Raw genomic sequence first — 19,991 nt, 5'->3', positions numbered from 1 at the left:
CACTCCAAAACGGCTAAACGGATTTGTTTTTTACTTGAGCGAATCTGTATTAACTGTACGAACTAAGTTTTATCCTAAATGCCTACGTGATCACTGATCAAGATAGATATATAGGTACATATATACGAAACTAAAATGATTAGAAATTACAGCTCTAATTAACGTTATCACCACAAAAAATATATTTTGAACCACCGAACGATTTCGATGCGGTTTATTAACCCCGACGCAAAAGAGGTGTTATAAGTTGTGTCTGTTTGTCTGTGGCACCGTAGCTCTTAAACGGGTGAACCGATTTGAAAGCGGTTTTTATTAGAAAGCAAGTTTCTAGCGATGGTTCTTGGACATGTTTTAACCAAAAACGGTTCAGCCGTTTTGAGATATGAACTTTGAAGTGACCATGTCGGGGTTTTCCAACTTTGTTGGTTAGGTTATTACGTGAAAGCGAGTTTTTTTGGTCCAGCTGTTTGAATATAAAAAATCGGTTCAGCCGTTTTTGAATGGATCTTTGAATTTACAATGCGAGAGATAAGTAGTCATAATGTCGTAAACAGGCCGATTGGCGCCTTGAATGTAGGGTCTGTATATTAATCAAGAAAAAATTTTTAGCTAATTATGTATATACAGCTTCAAAAGTTTGACGTTAAATATTAGACCAGTTCTCAAACTTAGGTCCACGTACCCTGTTAAGTTTTCTAGATGACAGCGAACCCACTAAAAGAAAGTAGTAAATTTACTGTGAGAAGACTAAGGTTATTTTTTATCAATCATGCATCATAATACATGTACCTATATTATTATTTCAATAAAAGGTACAGGAATATAAGTAGGAATCAATCTGCCAAACGAAAAGACAAACGAAACAAACAGCAACAAATAACAATCAAATCAGTAACAAATTTGGAGTTGAAATAAAAAATTACAAGACTCCAAAACCAATCTTAATCATACTTGTCTAGTCTTGCCGCCTGGGCGGTTTTTGGAGTCACGTAAACCTGTTCGCGAACCCCTAACCGTCGAATAGCGAACCCCTAGGGGTTCGCGTACCCCACTTTGAGTAACCCTGTATTAGACCAAGGGTTGGCAATAGGACCGCGTAAGGCCTAGCCTCGGACCGCCAAAGGTCTTTGAATATATCTAGTTATTTACCTACTTAGCTACTTATTTCGTATAGTGTATACATTAGTTACTAATTTGCATATAAATAAATAATACTTAAAAAAAAAATGGCCCTTGATAAAAATTTAAACAGCATTCTCAGACCCTACTTAAAACTAATTGCCGACCCCTGGATTAGACAAAGAAAGAAATGAGTGTGAGTGAAGTAACATGCAAGTAGCGCCATGTCATGCCTACTGCTGCGCTTTAGAAAGAGAATAAATATATATATCTCTCTTTTTGGGTCTTGGGTGTTTAATATGTATTTAAGTATGTATCTATCTATATAATTATATTTATCCGTTGCTTAGTACCCATAACACAAGCTTTTGCTAAGCGTGCTTTGGGACTAGGTCAATTGGTGTGAATTGTCTCGTAATATTTATATATATTTTTTTTAAATCACTAAATAAAATTTTCAACAATATTAATTTTATCCATATTCATATTTTATTCATATTTTCATATACATAATTATTATTATATATAGGACATGGCAAATATCTTATGTGGGCACCTATTCTGCTCCAATAAAACTGTAGGGGACTAAACTTGATTAGTTGCTCACATTTTAATTTTAAGGGTTTAAAGTAGGCCAACTGTTTTATAACCTAAGCTCGCATCGCAGGATAATCCTTCTGCAAAGGTAAAACTCGTTATCTACTTGTGGTGACTAACTAGGTTGGTATGCAGTAAATATCTAATACCTAACAAAGGTCCTAGATTAGCTAGAAATCAATAAAAGCCAGTTAAGGATTTAGTTTCGTATAATTTTCTTTTAACAAATGATCAATAGAAAACTGTAAAATTAACAATGTAGCGTCTTAACAGATACTTCGAAATTATTAGCAATGTAATGTACGTAATATTTTACAAATACTTTGGAATGTTCATAATATATAAACAATCTCATGATGAATACCAAGTCTACAGAGGCTGTGAGGGAGCTTTGACAATGTAAGCCCTAAAGAGTTGATAATGGCATGTTAGCGAGACACCAGCAGTAAATTTTCAACCAGTTACATGTCATTTTTGAGCATGACAGTGTTGTGAGTATTACTGCTAGGGGCTGGCCACCTAAGAGGCTAACTAACAACCTCAGCCCAAAACCCACCCCTACTTAGCCCCATTAACAAATTTGCTATTTTTTTGTGCCCCCCATGCAGTCTAAACAGTCCACAGACTACACACATAGCTGAGATTGTACAGAAGTTAAAAATACTCAAACAACCTTCCTTGTATGTCATGTTCAAGTTTTACTGTGGCTGTTTACAAATACTTCCACCACTTCACATAGGTACATTGACTTGTAAGAAATCAACATTCAGAATAGATACTAAGGTTATTTTCATTATTCACAAAGAGATTAGATTAATTACAATAGAATGGAATAAGAAAGTTTAAGTTAACAATGAGACTGATTACACTGCAGAGAAACAAATTTTATACACCATCCAATGTTATTTTATTTTTTTACAAAATATAAGACAGTGGGAGATTCATAATGAGATTACAATTGGGAATAAGTGATTTGCGAGGCCATGCGTAGCAGGTGAAACAAAAATGCAACCGTTACGAGTTAGGCTTACTAATGGCTCTTCTCGGAGATAACTAAATAAAGCAGTCAATAAATAAACGATCATAAATATCTAATAAATACCTATGCGGGCTATATTTACAAGAAGCCTACCATCCAGGGCACATCTCAGCCTTTAAACGAATATAATACAGCACTATCCCAGTGGGATAACAGGTATAAATTATAAAATAAAGTAAAGCTGCCGGCTTAACACACATTACAAAATAATACTGACACCAGTAACATACACTATCCGCAAGATGGAATGTGCGGGGAGGCCCGAGACGGCCCGTCTCCGCCTCACACTTCCAATTCATCACAATTCTATTCAGAGGACTAATAAATACAATTAACATCGATCCGCGACTACCTAGGAGGCGGCACGGCGCGGCCGCAGCCGAGTCCATAACAACATAACATGTAACAGCTCTACGAAGCGAGTAGCGTTCGTCCTCCTCTCCCGACACAGCACGGGCTCCGACCACCGAACACACGGGAACACTCAATTTATCGACAGCGACATGTCCGGTATATACAAAAGAAACTCCTTCCGAATAAATTATAAGCTTCGTAAAATAATTATCACATAAATTTTCTTATATTCTCGTTCGCTCGACACTTAACACGTAACTATATACACTGCGGTGCGGACGACGGTCAGCGCGCAGGCAGATCCGGCGGCGCGGGCGGCGGCGGCGCGGGCGGCGCTGGTGGCACGGGGGCAGCGCGCGGCTGCGCGCCGGCAGCGGGCGCCCGGGCTCCGGCAGCGCCACCAGCCCGGGCGCCGCGGGCGGCAGCGTGCGGCTGCGCGCCGGGCGCCCGGGCGCCGCCAGCGCCACCAGCTGTACGCGCAGCACGCCGCTCTCGGCCGCGCCGCCTGGCGCCAGCTTGCCCGCGGCCGGTGCGCGCCGCCGCAGGCGCACCCACGCGCCGAAGCAGACTAGAAGCGCCAGGAACACGGCCACGGTCGCGCCGCCCGCGATGGACGCCGTCTCCATCATCAGCTGCCGGCTCGTCAGCACGTAGGAGTCGTCCAGGTCCTTGAACTCGCAGCGCTGCCCCACGAAGCCCGAGCGGCACTCGCAGTTGTAGATGGGGCTGCCCGAGATGACCACGGTGAAGCACTCGCCGCCGTTGAGGCAGTAGTACTCCGAGTAGTCGGGCTCGCACTTGAAGGTGGGGAAGGTGACGTTGACCCTTGGCTGCGGCGGCGGCGCTTGGAGCCGGGCGCGGCGGCCGCGCCGGCGGGCCGCGCGGGCCGCGCCGGCCGCTTCGAGATCGAGCTCGAGCACGCGCCCGCCAGCGCCCAGGCCGCCGACACCACCGCCAACCAAACTACCAACGATTGCATTTTCCGCACGCTCCGGAGGGTACGCGGCTCCCGTATCGGCGCTCGCGGTACGTACACGATTTTGACATTGGACGGTGATTGACGGTTATGCGAAATCCGAGAGGCGATGACACCGCTTTCGAATTTCGAACCCTTCCCTGCTCGCATCCGCGTCGGCGGTCCGCCGAGACATGTTTCCTGTCCTGTTAACTTTTTTTAAGTACGTCGCTCGCTCGACGATCACTCGCTCATGACGGAGGCGCGGTTTCTACGGGCGCCCGAGATTCTCATCGATCCCCGTGCGGGCATATCGTGAGCGAAACACTGATCTCGAATCGACACTGGCAGTTCGTGCTATTCGATTATTCACGGAGCACATACACACAATGTCCCGTTCGAAACGATACACATAAAATGGTGCTGAGCGAAAACACTGTACTCGGTCGGTTGTCTATGCGCGACTGACGGCCCGAGCGGAGCGGAGGGCGTCTACTGCATCCGCCATCTGCCGACGAGAATGAATGGCGGTGAACTCGCGTGCGCGTGTGTGCGCGCCGCGTCGGTACACGGGAAAATACATGAGTATGCGTCATTGCCCGTTTGTGTGGGTGAACCTTTTTTTTCTTTCGTATGGGATTATGAACAAGTATTTAGCTTCTTTATCTCCGACATTCAGCTAGCTTCGTTCTGTTCTGTATATCGAGAAATAAATAATAACTTTACAGCTTACAAATCAACTAGTGTTATGATGTGGATGGATTTCATCAATTAAAAATGTTTGAGGAAACAGATAAGTTAGGTAAGAATAGATAGGTATACGAACAACTTACACTGAAGCACTTTGCATCACATTACGAAATGAACACGAGAGGTTTGATTAGTTGATTAGATTATCCTATTACGGTACTCCCGAGTTAGTCGAGATTTTCTATCATGAGTCAGGTTTCTTAATTTATTAAGATTACGTAGACTTCAAGGTAGGTACTATTTAATTTCCGGTACCTACGTAGTACCAATATGCTTTCTACAGTTCATAGGTACGTACATACCTATCTTTCTACCTACCTATTTGAAAACGAACTTTTAGATGTTACAGACGCAAACTTATTTGGTGCGAATAAAGGCGAAAAGTGCGAATACACAGTTGTCCCACGTACGCAACGTACCTATGCAATGCATTATGAAATATCGACCCGGATAATTAGTATGCTTAGAAACATACTTGTCATACGTAGCATTAACAAATATCAGTAAAGATTTCATAATGCATTGCATACGTTGCGTAGGTATAAGGGCAAGTGTTTTCGCCTTACGTATCTATGCTTACGCTACGAAGAAATTAATGGTGTGTGTAGTTTCCAATTCGCACTGACCCGCGTGGGAACTACAACTACGACACAAGCTCTCTCATTCCATTCAGTCGTGATTCAGTCATTCTGAGGGGTAGCATGCACCATGTACCCGTCAGTGACCCACAATGCCGACACCAATAAGAAGTTGGTTACCTACGTTTTAGACTAACATCATGTTTACTCAATAACAATAATATACATATAAAAGTATATACCACGGCTGATCTGTAGATCTATAAGATTATGTATTTGTTGTTACTAGGGAAGCACGTACAAACATATAGGTAACCATAGATGAGTAACGCAAACAAGTACGATAGTACTGGTTTGTTAGCTTAATTAAGCTAAAACCTATATAGCCTGGGAAGTCCTATGTTTAGTCCATTCTTGCGCCTAAGTATACTTGATTTGGGTAGGTATTTAACTAATAATGTAAACAAAACAATGTCAATTGGTGTCTTAAATATTGAAATTCTCCCACCAAACTATTTAAATATTTACATTTCTGTATTAAAATACACTAGTCTAGTTTGTATTACAATTATAGATAAGTAAAATGTTTAAAATCCTTGAATGTACCAAATCTGGCAGCTGAAGGTTGTTTACATTTAGTTAAATATCTATCCAAACCAAGTATAGTGATTTTTAACCCTTGACCCAAAAATAGGGGTGTTATAAGTTTGACCGTGATGTGTGTCTGTCTGTAGCACCGTAGCTCTTAAACGGGTGGACCGATTTGAATGCGTTTTTTTTATTTGAAAGCAGGTTTTCTAGCGATGGCTCTTAGACATGTTTTATCAAAATTGGTTCAGCCCTTTTTGAGATATTGAACTTTAAAGCCCAAAACAAGTGACAAAGTCGGGGGTTTTCCTACTTTTTGTTGGTTAGGTTAGGTTATGAACGTCATCGAATATTTTTCCCAAACCCCATTTGACTTACTACTGCTTGTACATTTTAATCGAAACCTTTAAAATTTATTGATAAACAAAAGTGTGTTATCGTGTATCTGAAAGTTTGGCGGCAATATAGGTCTGTCTATCTGTCTGTGGCAGCGTAACTCAAACGGATGGACCGATTTCAATGCGGTTTTTTACGTGGAGTAAGTTTTTTTTCGGTTCAGCCGTTTTTTAGCTATTGAACTTTAAAATGACAATGTTAAATGTGTTTATTTTGTCCGTCTCTATTTGTTTTGTTCGAATAGACGGAGACGGCATCACATTTAACCGTCAGTTAACACTAATCAATGGATGGTGAAACAGCCCCCAAATCCGTTAGGTTATTATTATTACACCTTTAAATTTCTTCACCTACGCAATTCGAGGTATTTTTTATCTTCGGATTTTCGGAATCTCTTTTTTCACCAACTCCACCACTCCACCCACCACCACCACTCCCACTCCACTCCACTCTTTTTTCAATAGTTAGAGAATGTGACTATTCCCGGGATTCCCGGTTCTATACTAAAATGGATGTACATGGTATTAGTTTAGTTCAAAGTCATAAAGCAAGCAAGATCGAGAAATAAAATCTTATTTGAATAATAAAATTTTGCATAAAAAAACGAAATCATTGTCAGCAACTCATTTTAGCGCAGACCTTTGGCGCAGACGGACCTTATGACGTGCCGATAGTGCCGAAATTATTAGTCCCACTATTCCACTTCCCACTTATATTATAAAAGCGATAGTTTGTAAGTCTGTTTGTTTTTTCTGTTTCTTACCTCATCACATATAAACCGTCGAACCTATTTATCTGCAGATAGTCCCGGGGAAAGATATAGGATATTTTTTATCCCGGAAAATTGCATAGTTCCCGCGGGATAGCGATTAGAGGGAGTTGCGGGCAACTGGCTAGTTGCCCATAAAGTTTGCCTAAAAATTACGTTAACGTTCATAGTTTGGTACTATTAAGAGTCTGCCACATTGTCGTGTCAAGCGTCAGACAGAATGTGCAAGTTTTAGAAATATTTGATTTGATTATATCTTTCCCACTCTACGTAATTATTATTGTTATTAATATTTTGTGAAGGTTAAAAATAACGAGATGAACAACGTGAGAGAAGGCAGCCAGCGGCTAACTTTAATAAAAAAATAAAAGAACTTACTGAAATTAATAAGTATCTTAATATTGGGGTTCACATTCGTAATCGTAGAAATATAAAGGGACCTCCATACCACCGAATAAATCTTGAAACTTGAACGTTTTTCGACAAGACTGAAACAACTTAAAAAAAACTAAATGTCAAATGACGATGTTCAGAAACCTTATGCGATCGATATCGATAATGAAATGGAAAAAATATAAGATAAATCCATAAAATTAACTAATTAATCTACAAGAATTTTCGTTTTAAAATATTAATTAATAAGTCGATATGAAAATAGATAGATTGAAGAACAAAAAAATACAAAATAAATGTAAATGTATTCAGAACGAACTTTAACTGAAGAACCGAAAGTGGTTTGTTTTGTTTGCACCTAAAACTATAAATGATTAAATATTAATACTAATAACGGACTATAAATTATTAGACACTACTAATGATAAACGTCATATTTTTTTATCATAAATAATAGTTTATAATGTCAGAGTCATCTAAATCCAAGGGTTCAGTGAATCTTAACCCGTCACCGACACTACAGTGCAAAGACCTACACGAATACCTCAAAAGCCGCTCAGCGCAGTTCCTAGAGACTTTATACAACTACCCCACGATATGTCTAGCTGTCTACAGGTATGAAATAACACTCGTTACAACTTATTTGTATTTTAGTTTTCTCGAACTTTTGAGGTTATGTTGGTTTTTGATTGTGTTTTTGTCAATAATAAAGCTAGATACTGTCATTTTTTATGTATATTTGCTTCAAAATTATTATATTAGTACAATAAAAAGCCGTTTTAATATCTTTTTAAACTCACTTTGGTAATTAACATTGTTTATGGCGATTATCAATAAATTGTTCTAGAGAGCTGCCAGAGCTGGCGCGTCATTTCGTGATTCGGCTGCTGTTTGTGGAGCAGCCCGTGCCTCAGGCCGTGGTCGCTTCCTGGGTCTCACAAGCTCATGCCAAGTAGGTAGAGTGAACTTAACGTAAGTTAAAACTTGAGAATACATATAAACCCAACAAGCAATTGCGAGGACAAATCAAAGGTAAGCTTTCAGGTTTGCCCTTCTGTACCTCACTTGTCCATGTTCTTTTTTATTATTTATTTATTACAGCCTTGATTCATTGACTACATCAGAATTTCTTCCATCTTAGACAACATCGGGATTGCGCTGTGTGATTTCTTTAATAAATTATTTTATAGTTAACACTATGCTATGCAAATTTCAATAACCTTCCTTCTGCTCTACCTCTATCATACTCTAGAAATATGTCTACCAAATAACAAATCTAGCTACAGTGGTGTAGGCTGGTTATAAAAACAGAAGTAAATAAGAAAATAAGTAATAATAAATATGTGTCAACGTTTATTTCTTCAGAGAGCAGCTAAAGGCAGCTGAGGCACTGTCAGAGCTGTCAGTGTGGCAAGAGGCCCCAATTCCAGGTGGTCTGCCGGGATGGCTGCTGGCACATTCCTTCAAGAGGAACCTGAAAGTGGCTCTGCTAGGCGGGTAAGTAGTGTCATGAGAATTTCGTAAATTATACAATTTCACCTTTAACTCTTTTCCTGGCATTGTATCTTATATTATACATAATTTTAGATCATCTTTTTGTATTTATTTTAAAGTTTTTTTGTTAGCACTACAAGAATTCAAGGAGGCTTAAATTCAGTACCTCATTTCAACTTGCCAAGAAAAGGGTTAACAATGACTTACATATTAAAAAAATATATATATTTGATCTGAACTGAGCTGTAAGCAAAAAATAAATTTTATTTTATTTATTTATTTTAAGCTGTCTGTTGAAGTTAATGGAGATCAAGATAAAATTGGTTTGAACTGGTGGAAAATTTGAAATTGGTTATTAAAGGGTTCTGCACTGGTACTGGACTATGTATATCAAACCCGAGACCCCTAGCATCATAGTCAGACTTTCTAACCACTTGGCGATGTGGTCGTCGTTGCCATATAAAATAATTACTTCTATTAAGAAAATGTGTGGGTATCTTGATCAGGGGTCGTCCATGGAGCATGTCATCATCCTTAGAGCCGGACGGCAAGGCCCGAGACGTGGCATTCTTGGACGCGTACGCGCTGGAGCGCTGGGAGTGCGTGCTGCACTACATGGTGGGCTCCGCGCAGACCGAGGGCATCAGCGCGGACGCCGTGCGGATACTGCTGCACGCCGGACTCATGACCAGGTGTGACCTTGACCTTACTGACCTTACTGACTTATTGACGTAGATCGCAAAAAAAATAGCCGAGAAATTTCTTGAGCGCTATGCCCACATACATTATTTAGAGCCTGGCGCTCGACGGGTTAATACTTGTGTTTACCCGCGGGTTCGCACGCGTAATCCACAGATCTGTCCCCTATACCACAAAAGTTACAAGTGCTACAATTTGACAAAATTGTAACATTTTACTATGAGAAACTTGACAATTTTATCGAATTGTAGCACTTTTGTGATACAGGGCCCTGGCAGTTGAATTGGAACTGAAATCCTGTTGGGATTCCTAAAAATCAGATCATTGAATTCATTAACATCCCACTGTCTATGCCACTAACCGTTGAGCGGTTCCTGCGGAGACGATCCTGGCTCTACCACCAGGATTTCACTACCAGATTATTATACCGACCGGTTTTAGATTTACATAAGCATGTTAATGTGTGTGTTTCAAGTCAATCCGATCACTGGAACTGGGTCAAATTAACTTGCAAAATTTGACCCACACATACTCCATTGCCATAAAGGCTTGTAAAATCGAATGCTTTGCTAAATGATAATTATTAATGATGGAATATAATTGTGTATGCATATGTTCTGCGCAGAGATGCAGACGACGGCTCAGCGGTTATAACGCGCGCTGGGTTCCAGTTCTTACTGCTCAGCACAGCCAAGCAGGTACAGTTTAGTTTATTTATCCGTTCAATATAATCATCACATATTTGACGACCGGATGGCTAAGTGGTTAGAGCACCTGACTACGAAGCTTGAGGTCCTGGGTTCGAATCCCGGCCGGGGCAGATATTTGTGTGAATAACACGAATGTTTGTTCTCGGGTCTTGGATGTTTAATATGTATTTAAGTATGTATTTATCTATATAAGTATGTTTATCCATTGCCTAGTATCCATAGTACAAGCTTTGCTTAGTTTGGGACTAGGTGAATTGGTGTCAAGTGTCCCATGATATTTATTTATTTATTTTATTTTATTTATCAACATAACAGCCGTAGGACGTCCACTGTTGGACATAAGTGTCACCCATAGACATTGAGTTGCTTCAGTTGGAAGCAGCCTGCATCCACTAAACCATTTATTATAATATTTTTGCCTGTAATCGTAATTTATATAAATGTAAAGTTAAAAGATTTTATATTAAAGTCGTCCAAGGTGAATAAAGTTTTAGATGGTTTATTGAGATAGAGTCGGACTTTCAGATTTTTCTGAAAATATCATCATCCCAGCCTTATATACGTCCCACTGCTGGGCACAGGCCTCCTCTCGGAACAAGAGGGCTTGGGCCATAGTTCCCACGCGGGCCCAGTGCAGATTGGGAACTTCACACGCACCATTGAATTGCTTCGCAGGTTTGTGCAGGTTTCCTCACGATGTTTTCCTTCACCGCAAAGCTCGTGGTAAATTTCAAATGTAATTCCGCACATGAATTTCGAAAAACTCTACTACCACTCTTCTGAAAATATACTACCACTATTTAACCCTTTTCTTGGCATTGAATCATATGTGATACATAATTTTAGATCATCTTTTTGTATTTCTTTTTAAGTTATTTTTGTTAGCTCTACAAGAATTCAACGAGGCTTGAATTCAGTACCTCATTTCAACTTGCCAAGGTTTTTTTTTACATGTAACGATCCTTGCCTTTACTCAAGGGCTACTTTCAGTAATATGTTTTAGTTGTAGGTTTTTATTTTTATGTTATATAAATAATATATTATATTTTGTGTGTGATTTTTAACTTGTATGTTTCGCAGGTCTGGCTGTTCCTACAGCATTATTTACACACAGCTGAGAAGCGAAGTCTCAGCGCGGCAGAATGTCTCGCCTTCTTGTACCAGCTCAGCTTCAGCACATTAGGCAAGGTATGTGTTCGGTATTGTTTGTAAACTTATCTGTTCATGTCACCTACCCTCGAATCCTTCATACTTCCTATCCTCGGCAAACGCAGGTAGGCATAGGACTACAACGTCAAGAACTGTCACTCTGTCAGTCGATGTCGAGAGCGTTTCTCCATCCCGCCATTCGCCCACGGTTTCGAGCTAATCCTAATTCATTATCATTACGGTACGCGTTTGCTAGCGCGTTCAACGCTGAAGAGCACTCCTCCGTAAGACCGGCAGCCATAACACCTTGCAGCCACCGTACGTCGAACCAGGTACGCGTTGTCCATTTCCCCTTCTCGCCCCTTCAGTATGACAGCCGGTGAAATTACTGGCACTTGAGGTATACCATCTTAGGGAGCAACGCATCTGCAATACCCCTGGTGTTATAGATGTTTGGGCGGTGGTGATCTCTTACCATCAGTAGACCCACTTGCTCGTTTTGTTGCAGATGTTTTTGGGCGGTGGTGATCTCTTACCATCAGGAGACCCACTTGCTCGTTTTCCATTCAGTCAACTAAAAAAAAAACATGCCAGCCTATACACGTCCCACTGCTGGGCACAGTCCTCTCAGTGCGGATCGCGAACTAAGCACGCACCATTATTTTTTTTATGGTATTTTACCGCCCCCTAAATGTGCCGTGCCGCCCGGGGCGGACCGCGAAAAAAAAATTTTTTTTTTCGAAAAAGTTAAACTTACAGTAGTAAAACCTGTCAATTGACAAACGATAATAATTTGAATAGTTTTCGGGCAAATGAAATTCGGTCAATGATTTTTAGTGTATGAGATTAACTCCCGATTTGCTCTGTGATGACATATATTTGTTTGTATGTTTCAGGATTACAGCACGGAGGGCATGAGCAATAATATGCTGGTGTTTTTGCAGCATTTACGGGAATTTGGGCTCGTCTATCAGAGAAAGGTAGTCTTTTGTGACAGGCTAATAGACGCTAGTATCAATCAAGAGATTTAACAACCATATTAAGTAACTAGCGTTCACCCGCGGCTTCGCACGCGTAAATCATTAGATACAGCAGTTGAATTGAAATTCCGGGATTTTATTAAATTCTCGTGGGAATTCCGTAAAATAACATCGTGGTTTTCATTGACGTTATATTATAATAACAACCATGCCAAATTTCATGACTCTAAACCCAGCGGTTGTTATTTCGAGATTTCATCCCTATCCCGTGGGAATATCGGGATAAAAAGTAGCCTATGTGTTATTCCAGATGTCCAGCTATACATATATGTACGTACCAAATTTAATGACTCTAGCCCAGCGGTTATTATTTCGAGAAGAAGTAACAAACATACTCACTCACTCACTCACAAACTTTCACATTTATAATATTAGTAGTTTTAGGGGCTGTTTCACCATCCATTCATTAGTGTTAACCGACGGTTAAATGTGATGCCGTCTCCGTCTTTTCTAACAAAACAAATAGAGACGGCATCACACCTAACCGCCAGTTAACACTAATCAATGGATGGTGAAACAGCCCCTTAGTAGGATATTGTAACGGATAACTCACGTCTTAAATCGAGTTTCGGGCTAATTTGTAGCCCTTCTTCCTAAGAGCAACCCGACCCTCGATAGTTATCTAGTCTGTGTTATCTAGCGATTTTTTATCTGTTAAGAAATGTCATTGTGTTCATTCATTTTTCTCAAGCATTAGACATATTTTTTACGGGATAATTGATGATTACGTGATTCAAATAAATAATTAATTAAAATTTCTTGCTTACGGTCTCTCGTTTCTTTAATATACAGGGTCGTGATTCCAACTACTTCTGACTCAGTAAATGATTTCGATGTAAACTATTTATGCTTTAATTTAAACACTGGTGTCTTATGGGTATTCATTTATTTTAATGTTAAAAAGTTTTTTACTTAAAATTATGTTCATCCTACTTTTTAATCCCCAACCTTTTTGAAAACTTAATGTCTTTGCTAGAACACTTAAGAAATTGTACCTTTAGTCCTATCCTATTGTGATCATTTGATAAAAGTATGTTTGATGCTCATTCTTTGCTCCACGACCCCGAAATCCCCCTGTACATATGCGACAGGGAACTGATAGCGGTTGAAACTGTCATAGAACTACCCAAATACGAAGTTTACGAGCATCAGAAGTGAAAAATAATTGGTTCCTCCAACGTCCCCAGCGCAAAGCCGGGCGGTTCTTCCCGACGCGTCTGGCGCTGAACATCGCGTGCGTGCGCTCCGACAACGAGACGCTGGAGCCCGCGGACGCGGGGGCCGCGCCGCGCGGGTACATCCTGGTCGAGACCAACTACCGCGTCTACGCGTACACGCAGACCAGCCTGCAGGCCGCGCTGCTGGGCCTGTTCGCTGAACTGGTCTACAGGTAACTTCATCATCACGTCAGCCGAAAGACGCCCACTGCTGGACATAGGCCTCCCCCAAGGCTCTCCACTCAGACCGGTCTTGTGCTTTCCGCATCGAACGCGATCCCGCGATATTAACCAGGTCGTCGCTCCATCTTGTTGGAGGCCTACCGACAGCTCGTCGCCCGGTCCGCGGACGCCATTCGAGAACCTTCTGATCCCATCGGCCATCAGCCCAGCGAGCAGTGTGCCCTGCCCACTGCCACTTCAGTTTCGCAATTCTTCTCGCTATGTCGGTAACCTTAGTTCTACCAGGGGGGTGTCACTAGGCCATTCCGCCGCCGAGCTACAAGTACATACCGGGCCTCCCCAACGTTGAGGCGATTCAGTGCGACTCAACGCGTGCGAGTGAACACGAGTTATGCGATAGACAGAGAAGCATAAAGTAAGCACGATTCTTATGCCTAAACGTCACTTTTGTACGGCAGTGAAGCTTCTGTACTTGTACTATTACTTATTCTGTGGTTCTACTGCGGATATTTTGGCATTGATTTATTGTGTGCAATAACAATATTTCTATCGTGTTTGTATTTTTTTCTACTTTGCAGGTTCCCAAATGTGGTGGTGGGGGTACTGACGAGAGAGTCAGTGCGGCAAGCGCTGCGTGGGGGCATCACGGCGGCTCAGATCATACGGTACCTCGAGCAGCATGCCCACCCACAGGTAAAACACTGAAGATGGCCTTCCGAAAAGGCTGAAACTGTCGGACCTTTCCCGACTTATAAATCTTATAATCGTTGTTAGGGTCCTACGGGACGTTATTAAAATCTTGGACTGTAAATTTAAGGCTGGTTCAATTCTCTGTCTAATCCTGCGTCCATTTGTTGGGAAATTTATGATTTTGTGAAAAACATTTTTCGGTGAAAAACTAGGAGTCCGATGAAAAGTTGATGAATATGCAATACCATGCAATACCCCAGGTGTTGCAGATGTTTATGGGCGGTGGTAATCCCTTACCATCAGGAGACCCACTTCCTCGTTTGCCATCCAGTCGAATAAAAAAAAATACATAACGTGTGGTAACACATGTTGACTGGAGCCCCTTTTTGTAACAGATGCTGAAGGCTGATTCGGGCGGCATCCGCTCCGAGTCGGTGCTGCCCCCCACCGTCGTGGACCAGGTCAAGCTGTGGGAGAGCGAACGGAACCGGTTCACCTACACAGAGGGAGTCGTCTACAACCAGTTCCTGTCTCAGGTACAGTCACCAGCAGTGATATCTTACACAAAAATGTTTGCAATATGTTCAGGTGATTAAGAGATGGCACGAATGGAATGAACGAAAGTAGTATCACTTGGACATTTTTGTAGGAAAATGACAGATGTATGACGGAACACCCAAATACTCCGAAATATTTTATTCTGAATTAAAAACTCCGATTTTCACAATTCCTAAGACATATAATTCCGATTACTTAAAAACACGAAATTTATTCCGAATTTTAAATATCTATTTTTTTAATATTCGATTTTCATAATCCGAATAATGAAAAACACGAAAGTTATTGGTTAGTTTTATAGTGATTTTATTTCTTTATTATATAGTGATCTTATTTTTTGTGTTGAAACAGCGTCAGGATTACAGGATTTCCGTGACGCTATTTCAACACAAAAAAATAAGTAATGTGTTTAAATATATACAAAACCTTGTGGTAAAGGTGATAAAAAGTCAGATTTGCTGTTAAAGTTCGATGTACATAAAATTACGATTTTCTCCTCACAAGTTTTCGTGACGTTTTCCTGACGCCAAGAAATTTTGTATGTTTTATGCAGTTTATACTTTATGATCTCGTCCTTAGTGTTAATAATTTCTTGACAAACTGATTTCTTGTCTATTTCATGACGGGACAACTTTTCGAGAAATACTCTAGTACACGTTTGTTGCTAGGCGGACTTCGTGGCGCTCCGGGACTATGCGCGTGCGCAGAAGGTCCTGACGTGGCAGTCGGAGCGCGCGCGCACCATGGTCGTCACGCGCGCCGGCCACGACGACGTGCGCCGCTACTGGAAACGGTACTCCAAGTCTTCGTAGACCACCAGCTGCGGCCTGGACGCCCACTGGTGGCCATACAAGCCAATGCTGGGGTCATTCCCAGCCACTGGAAACGCTACTCCAAGTCTTCGTAGACCATCAGCTCCGGCTTCCCACTGCTGCGGTTGGTTGGGTTGGGCTACGAAGTGCAAAATACGAACTTATCTTGTCGTCCCGCTGACGCTAATATTATTTCATACGAGAGTGAGAGGGACGGTACGATACGAACTTCGATTTTCGAATTTTGTAGCCGCAGTCACTAGCACTGTTTACTGGAAGCGGTACTCCAAGTCTTCGTGAACCACCAGGTCCGGCCTGGACGCCCACTGCAGGGCACGATAGGGTGGTCCAAGTTTTGTTTAAAAAAAACTTATTCGGCTACAAAAATTGTGCCTTCTGTGTTCATGTTTAGAGGTCATTCTGATTGGCAAGTTAAATTATTAAAAACGTCTTTGTGTACGGTCAAAAACATAAATATAATAATATATACGTTACCAAGACGTCAAGAATACCTATACGTCTTTATGCCACTAAACATAAGGTCGATGTATACATATTTTGACGCTATGGCTGTGTATATATATATTTGCATTCGACTGTACCACCTATTTAAAAGGATAAATTTTCGAAATGATCACGACGAGCCCGATCGATTACGACACATTCAACATTAATTTCTTAAAACTTGATGCTTACAAAAACCATCTGGTTTACTAAACGCCCAAAAAATCGTCAAATCACAGCTACTTCTAACTAAACATTGGTTTAGCTCAAATTTTGTATAAACTAAACTTTTGTCTATCAAAGAGAGAGAGAGCTTGGACAGTGCAGATTGAACTTCTTGATTTACTTCGCAAGTGTGTCCGCGCAATGTCTTCCTTCGCCGTAAATTTAAATACGGTATTTGACTATTTTGTATATGTTTTATAAATTAAAACTACACAATGCCTGTAACCGAATAGAAAAACAATTTTTAAGCTACCTTTTCAAATAGTTATAAGGTTTGAAATCAAGATTAGACAGAGAAAGACATACTGGCATGTGACGTTACACGCCAGTAGCCATACTTGCTGCATAGAGAAAACGTTTGAGAAAGAGACAGGTATATAGATTTTTCAAAAATCACTATAAACCCAATTTACAACCTATTTAAATTTTCTCTTCGCTAAACACTATCTGCTTATCTATATTTTCATAATAATATTAAGATATGGCAAAATCAGGAGTTGCCAAATACCGTATTGCGCACATAAATTCCGAAAGCCTCGGAAGCGAGCTTATGTCAAAGCAGGCGTATGGGTTCCAGCTTTTCTTTTGAAGAGCAAACAGATTGTACGACTGTACAGTACAGTCGAGTGCAAGAATATGGAAAAGAAAGAAAATATTTATTTGCCGACTGTAACAATAAAACAATACAGATAAAAATACAATATCGCACAGATTAAAAAAATAGTTTATGACTAATAAAATTCTTCAGAAATATGTGCCACAGACGTAATAAAGCCGTGGTGACATATTTTTGAGTGGTTCGAATAGAAACATATTTTTGCACATGACCTTATAAAAAATTCACACATTCAAATATTGAAAAGCAACAATACTTTTCTTTATACAGCTCATTGTTGAGTAGATGTAAGATATATTATTAGGTTAGGTTAGGTTATTCATAAAATAAATGAAAATGAAAATAAAGTGGTTTTTTATTCTTATAAATTACACATTCCATACACTAATTCCCTACTTAGTTTGGGACCAGGTCAATTTGGGTACAAACCCATAACATTTTATTTACTAACAACAATAATTCACAGTCACAATCAATGGATTTTTGGTCAGTCAGTGACAAAATTCTACCAATTAATTTCATCATTCATCAATTAAGACTCTGCCTTAGCCTTTTACTTAACCCTTTTCCAGGCCCGACCAATTTAGACAAACTACCTAATAAAATTAATGAATTTCATTTTTTTTCTTATTGTTTAGCATAAAGGATTAATTGAACAGCGAATCATATTTAAAAAGAAACCATTAATTTTTCACCATATTGTAAAAAAACAATGTCGATTTTTTGTGTACATTTAAGTGGTCAATATAGGCACTATGGCTGGAAAAGGGTTAGAATACTGGAGTATTTTGTATTCTAATAGTATTACAGCGGCCGACATCGTTTGGAGAACAGATAACCGTTGGGAGAAAAAGCCCTCGAGTGGCGACCACGAACCGGAAGACGAAACGTTGGCAGGCCTCAACCAGTACCACTACTATGAGTTTACAGTGACCGTACTCGATAGCGACGGCGTAAATTATTTGTATGGAGAATTGTACAGCGCCTCTACAAATAATTTACGCCGTCGCTATCGGGTACGGTCACTGTAAACTCATGGTAGTGGTACTGGTGGACTGACGACATCACGAGACTCGACCGGTGGTTGCAAGTGGCGAGTTGTCGTTCATTGTGGCGTTCTAAGGGGGAGGCCTTTGTTCAGCAGTGGACGTCTTCCGGCTGATGAGGTACAGTCGGCGGTCAGACGGCGGGCGGCGGCGGCTTGACGGGCGCGAGCGCCGCGTACAGGTTAGTGATGGCTGACTGTACCGCTCGTTCTACGCTCTCGTCTTCGCACGACACCTCCTGTATAAAGCGATAGATAGTTTGTGTACGAGGGACAAAATTATGGAGTAGATGGTGGAGTGACCGACGGCGTGGTGTTACCCGACTGCACGAAAGAGGGTTATGTTTTTCGAGCGTTTTGGGTCAATCGACTTTTAACCTTTTCGACGCCAACGACTTATATATACGTCCATTACTTCAATGCAAAAACAACCTTCGTTCAATTGTGTTAACGTTCAATTTTAGGTATTGCAATATGGAACCCTGGCGTATGGTCGATGTCTTTTGTATTTGACGTGGCGGCGAAAAGGTTAAGTATGTTATTCTGTTCTGTCCAATAACTGAGGCGACATCAATTATGTCTATTAGATGCAACAAATGTGTCTGCAGCTCCTCAGCTCAGCACACAAGTGACACAAACACAACTACACTACGCGTTTCGAACACAACCAGGGTTCATCTTCAGAGCAACACAACCGATCACCATGCCGCCAGATGTTAGAACTGATTTTTATAGTTTTTTATCAACTTTCGGGAAGCAAAAAAAATGGCTAAGAAAAATGGAGCACGACTGACCATGCTGTAGAGATCGATATCGGCCCGCTTGCTATCCACGAGGACGTGCAGTTTGTCCCCCTTAAACATCTTCGGCACCGAGTCTTCTCCGTACATCTCTTGCAGCATCTCGATCACGCACTCCTGAAAATCATGGGATACAAATGAAAATAATGTTAAGATTGTAAAGCAAACGCTAATATTAGCACTCTGTAACCAACAATAAGTTGGAAAACCCCCGACTTTGTCACTTCAAAGTTCAATATCTCAAAAATGGCTGAACCGATTTTGATAAAACATGTCTAAGAACCGTCGCTAGAAAAACCGCATTCAAATCGGTCCACCCGTTTAAGAGCTACGGTGCCACAGATAAACACACATAGCGGTCAAACTTATAACACCCCTCTTTTTGCGTAGGGGGTTAAAAAACTAGGATGAATGGGCAATTTATTGGGCAAGCGTGCTCCATCTTAGACATCTTCGCTTACCATCAAAAAAGAATGAGAAAACATCATGAAGTAACGTAAGTAGCGTAACGTAGTAGTAAGTAGTGAGTTATAACGCTTTATACAAGAGTTATAACTTAAGATTGTTTTTTTTTTTGAATCTTTTTGTATTTTTTATTTCAATTCCAAATTTTTACTTTTACGGTCATCCCGTAAAACCTAAATTGAAAATACAAACTGAAATATAGATGCACAGAGAAACCAGAAAAATAAGACTAGCACTGGGAATCGA

General features: G+C 40.7%; 2 protein-coding genes and 1 pseudogene across 2 annotated transcripts in view; 1 reads left to right on the top strand and 2 right to left on the bottom strand.

Annotated features, from left to right (window-relative positions):
- Window positions 1-1,907: 1,907 nt before the first annotated feature.
- Window positions 1,908-4,599, bottom strand: LOC141435365 (uncharacterized; annotated as a pseudogene).
- A 3,241-nt stretch (window positions 4,600-7,840) lies between these two features.
- Window positions 7,841-16,300, top strand: mrn (general transcription factor IIH subunit 4 marionette). Its single transcript, XM_074098075.1, has 11 exons — window positions 7,841-8,153; window positions 8,386-8,490; window positions 8,904-9,035; window positions 9,539-9,724; window positions 10,357-10,429; window positions 11,522-11,629; window positions 12,487-12,570; window positions 13,818-14,020; window positions 14,609-14,723; window positions 15,116-15,256; window positions 15,947-16,300. Exons 1-11 carry the CDS (start codon window positions 8,002-8,004, stop codon window positions 16,088-16,090), a joined length of 1,443 nt encoding a protein of 480 aa, XP_073954176.1. The 5' UTR covers window positions 7,841-8,001; the 3' UTR covers window positions 16,091-16,300.
- A 1,472-nt stretch (window positions 16,301-17,772) lies between these two features.
- Cpsf73 (cleavage and polyadenylation specificity factor 73) overlaps window positions 17,773-19,991 on the bottom strand; it is a 31,510-nt gene continuing 29,291 nt past the window's right edge. The window contains exons 16-17 of the mRNA XM_074098073.1: window positions 19,275-19,397; window positions 17,773-18,719 (exon numbers count right to left, since the gene is read on the bottom strand). Coding sequence (XP_073954174.1) covers window positions 18,615-18,719; window positions 19,275-19,397 — 228 coding nt within the window. The 3' untranslated portion in view covers window positions 17,773-18,614. The remainder of the gene's footprint in view (window positions 18,720-19,274; window positions 19,398-19,991) is intronic.

This window comes from Choristoneura fumiferana, chromosome 14 (genome assembly GCF_025370935.1).
Source record: "Choristoneura fumiferana chromosome 14, NRCan_CFum_1, whole genome shotgun sequence".
In the NCBI taxonomy this organism is placed as follows: domain Eukaryota; kingdom Metazoa; phylum Arthropoda; class Insecta; order Lepidoptera; family Tortricidae; genus Choristoneura; species Choristoneura fumiferana.
The sequence above is the reverse complement of the archived record's forward strand: the minus strand, read 5'-3'. Positions and strand labels throughout refer to the sequence as shown.

Bases quoted from the DNA above. Each gene is read 5' to 3' on its own strand.
- mrn (XM_074098075.1), top strand. From the start codon at position 8,002: ATGTCAGAGTCATCTAAATCCAAGGGTTCAGTGAATCTTAACCCGTCA. The intron at 10,430-11,521 runs GTACAGTTTAGT...TATGTTTCGCAG, and splicing joins TGCTCAGCACAGCCAAGCAG to GTCTGGCTGTTCCTACAGCA. The intron at 11,630-12,486 runs GTATGTGTTCGG...TGTATGTTTCAG, and splicing joins GCTTCAGCACATTAGGCAAG to GATTACAGCACGGAGGGCAT.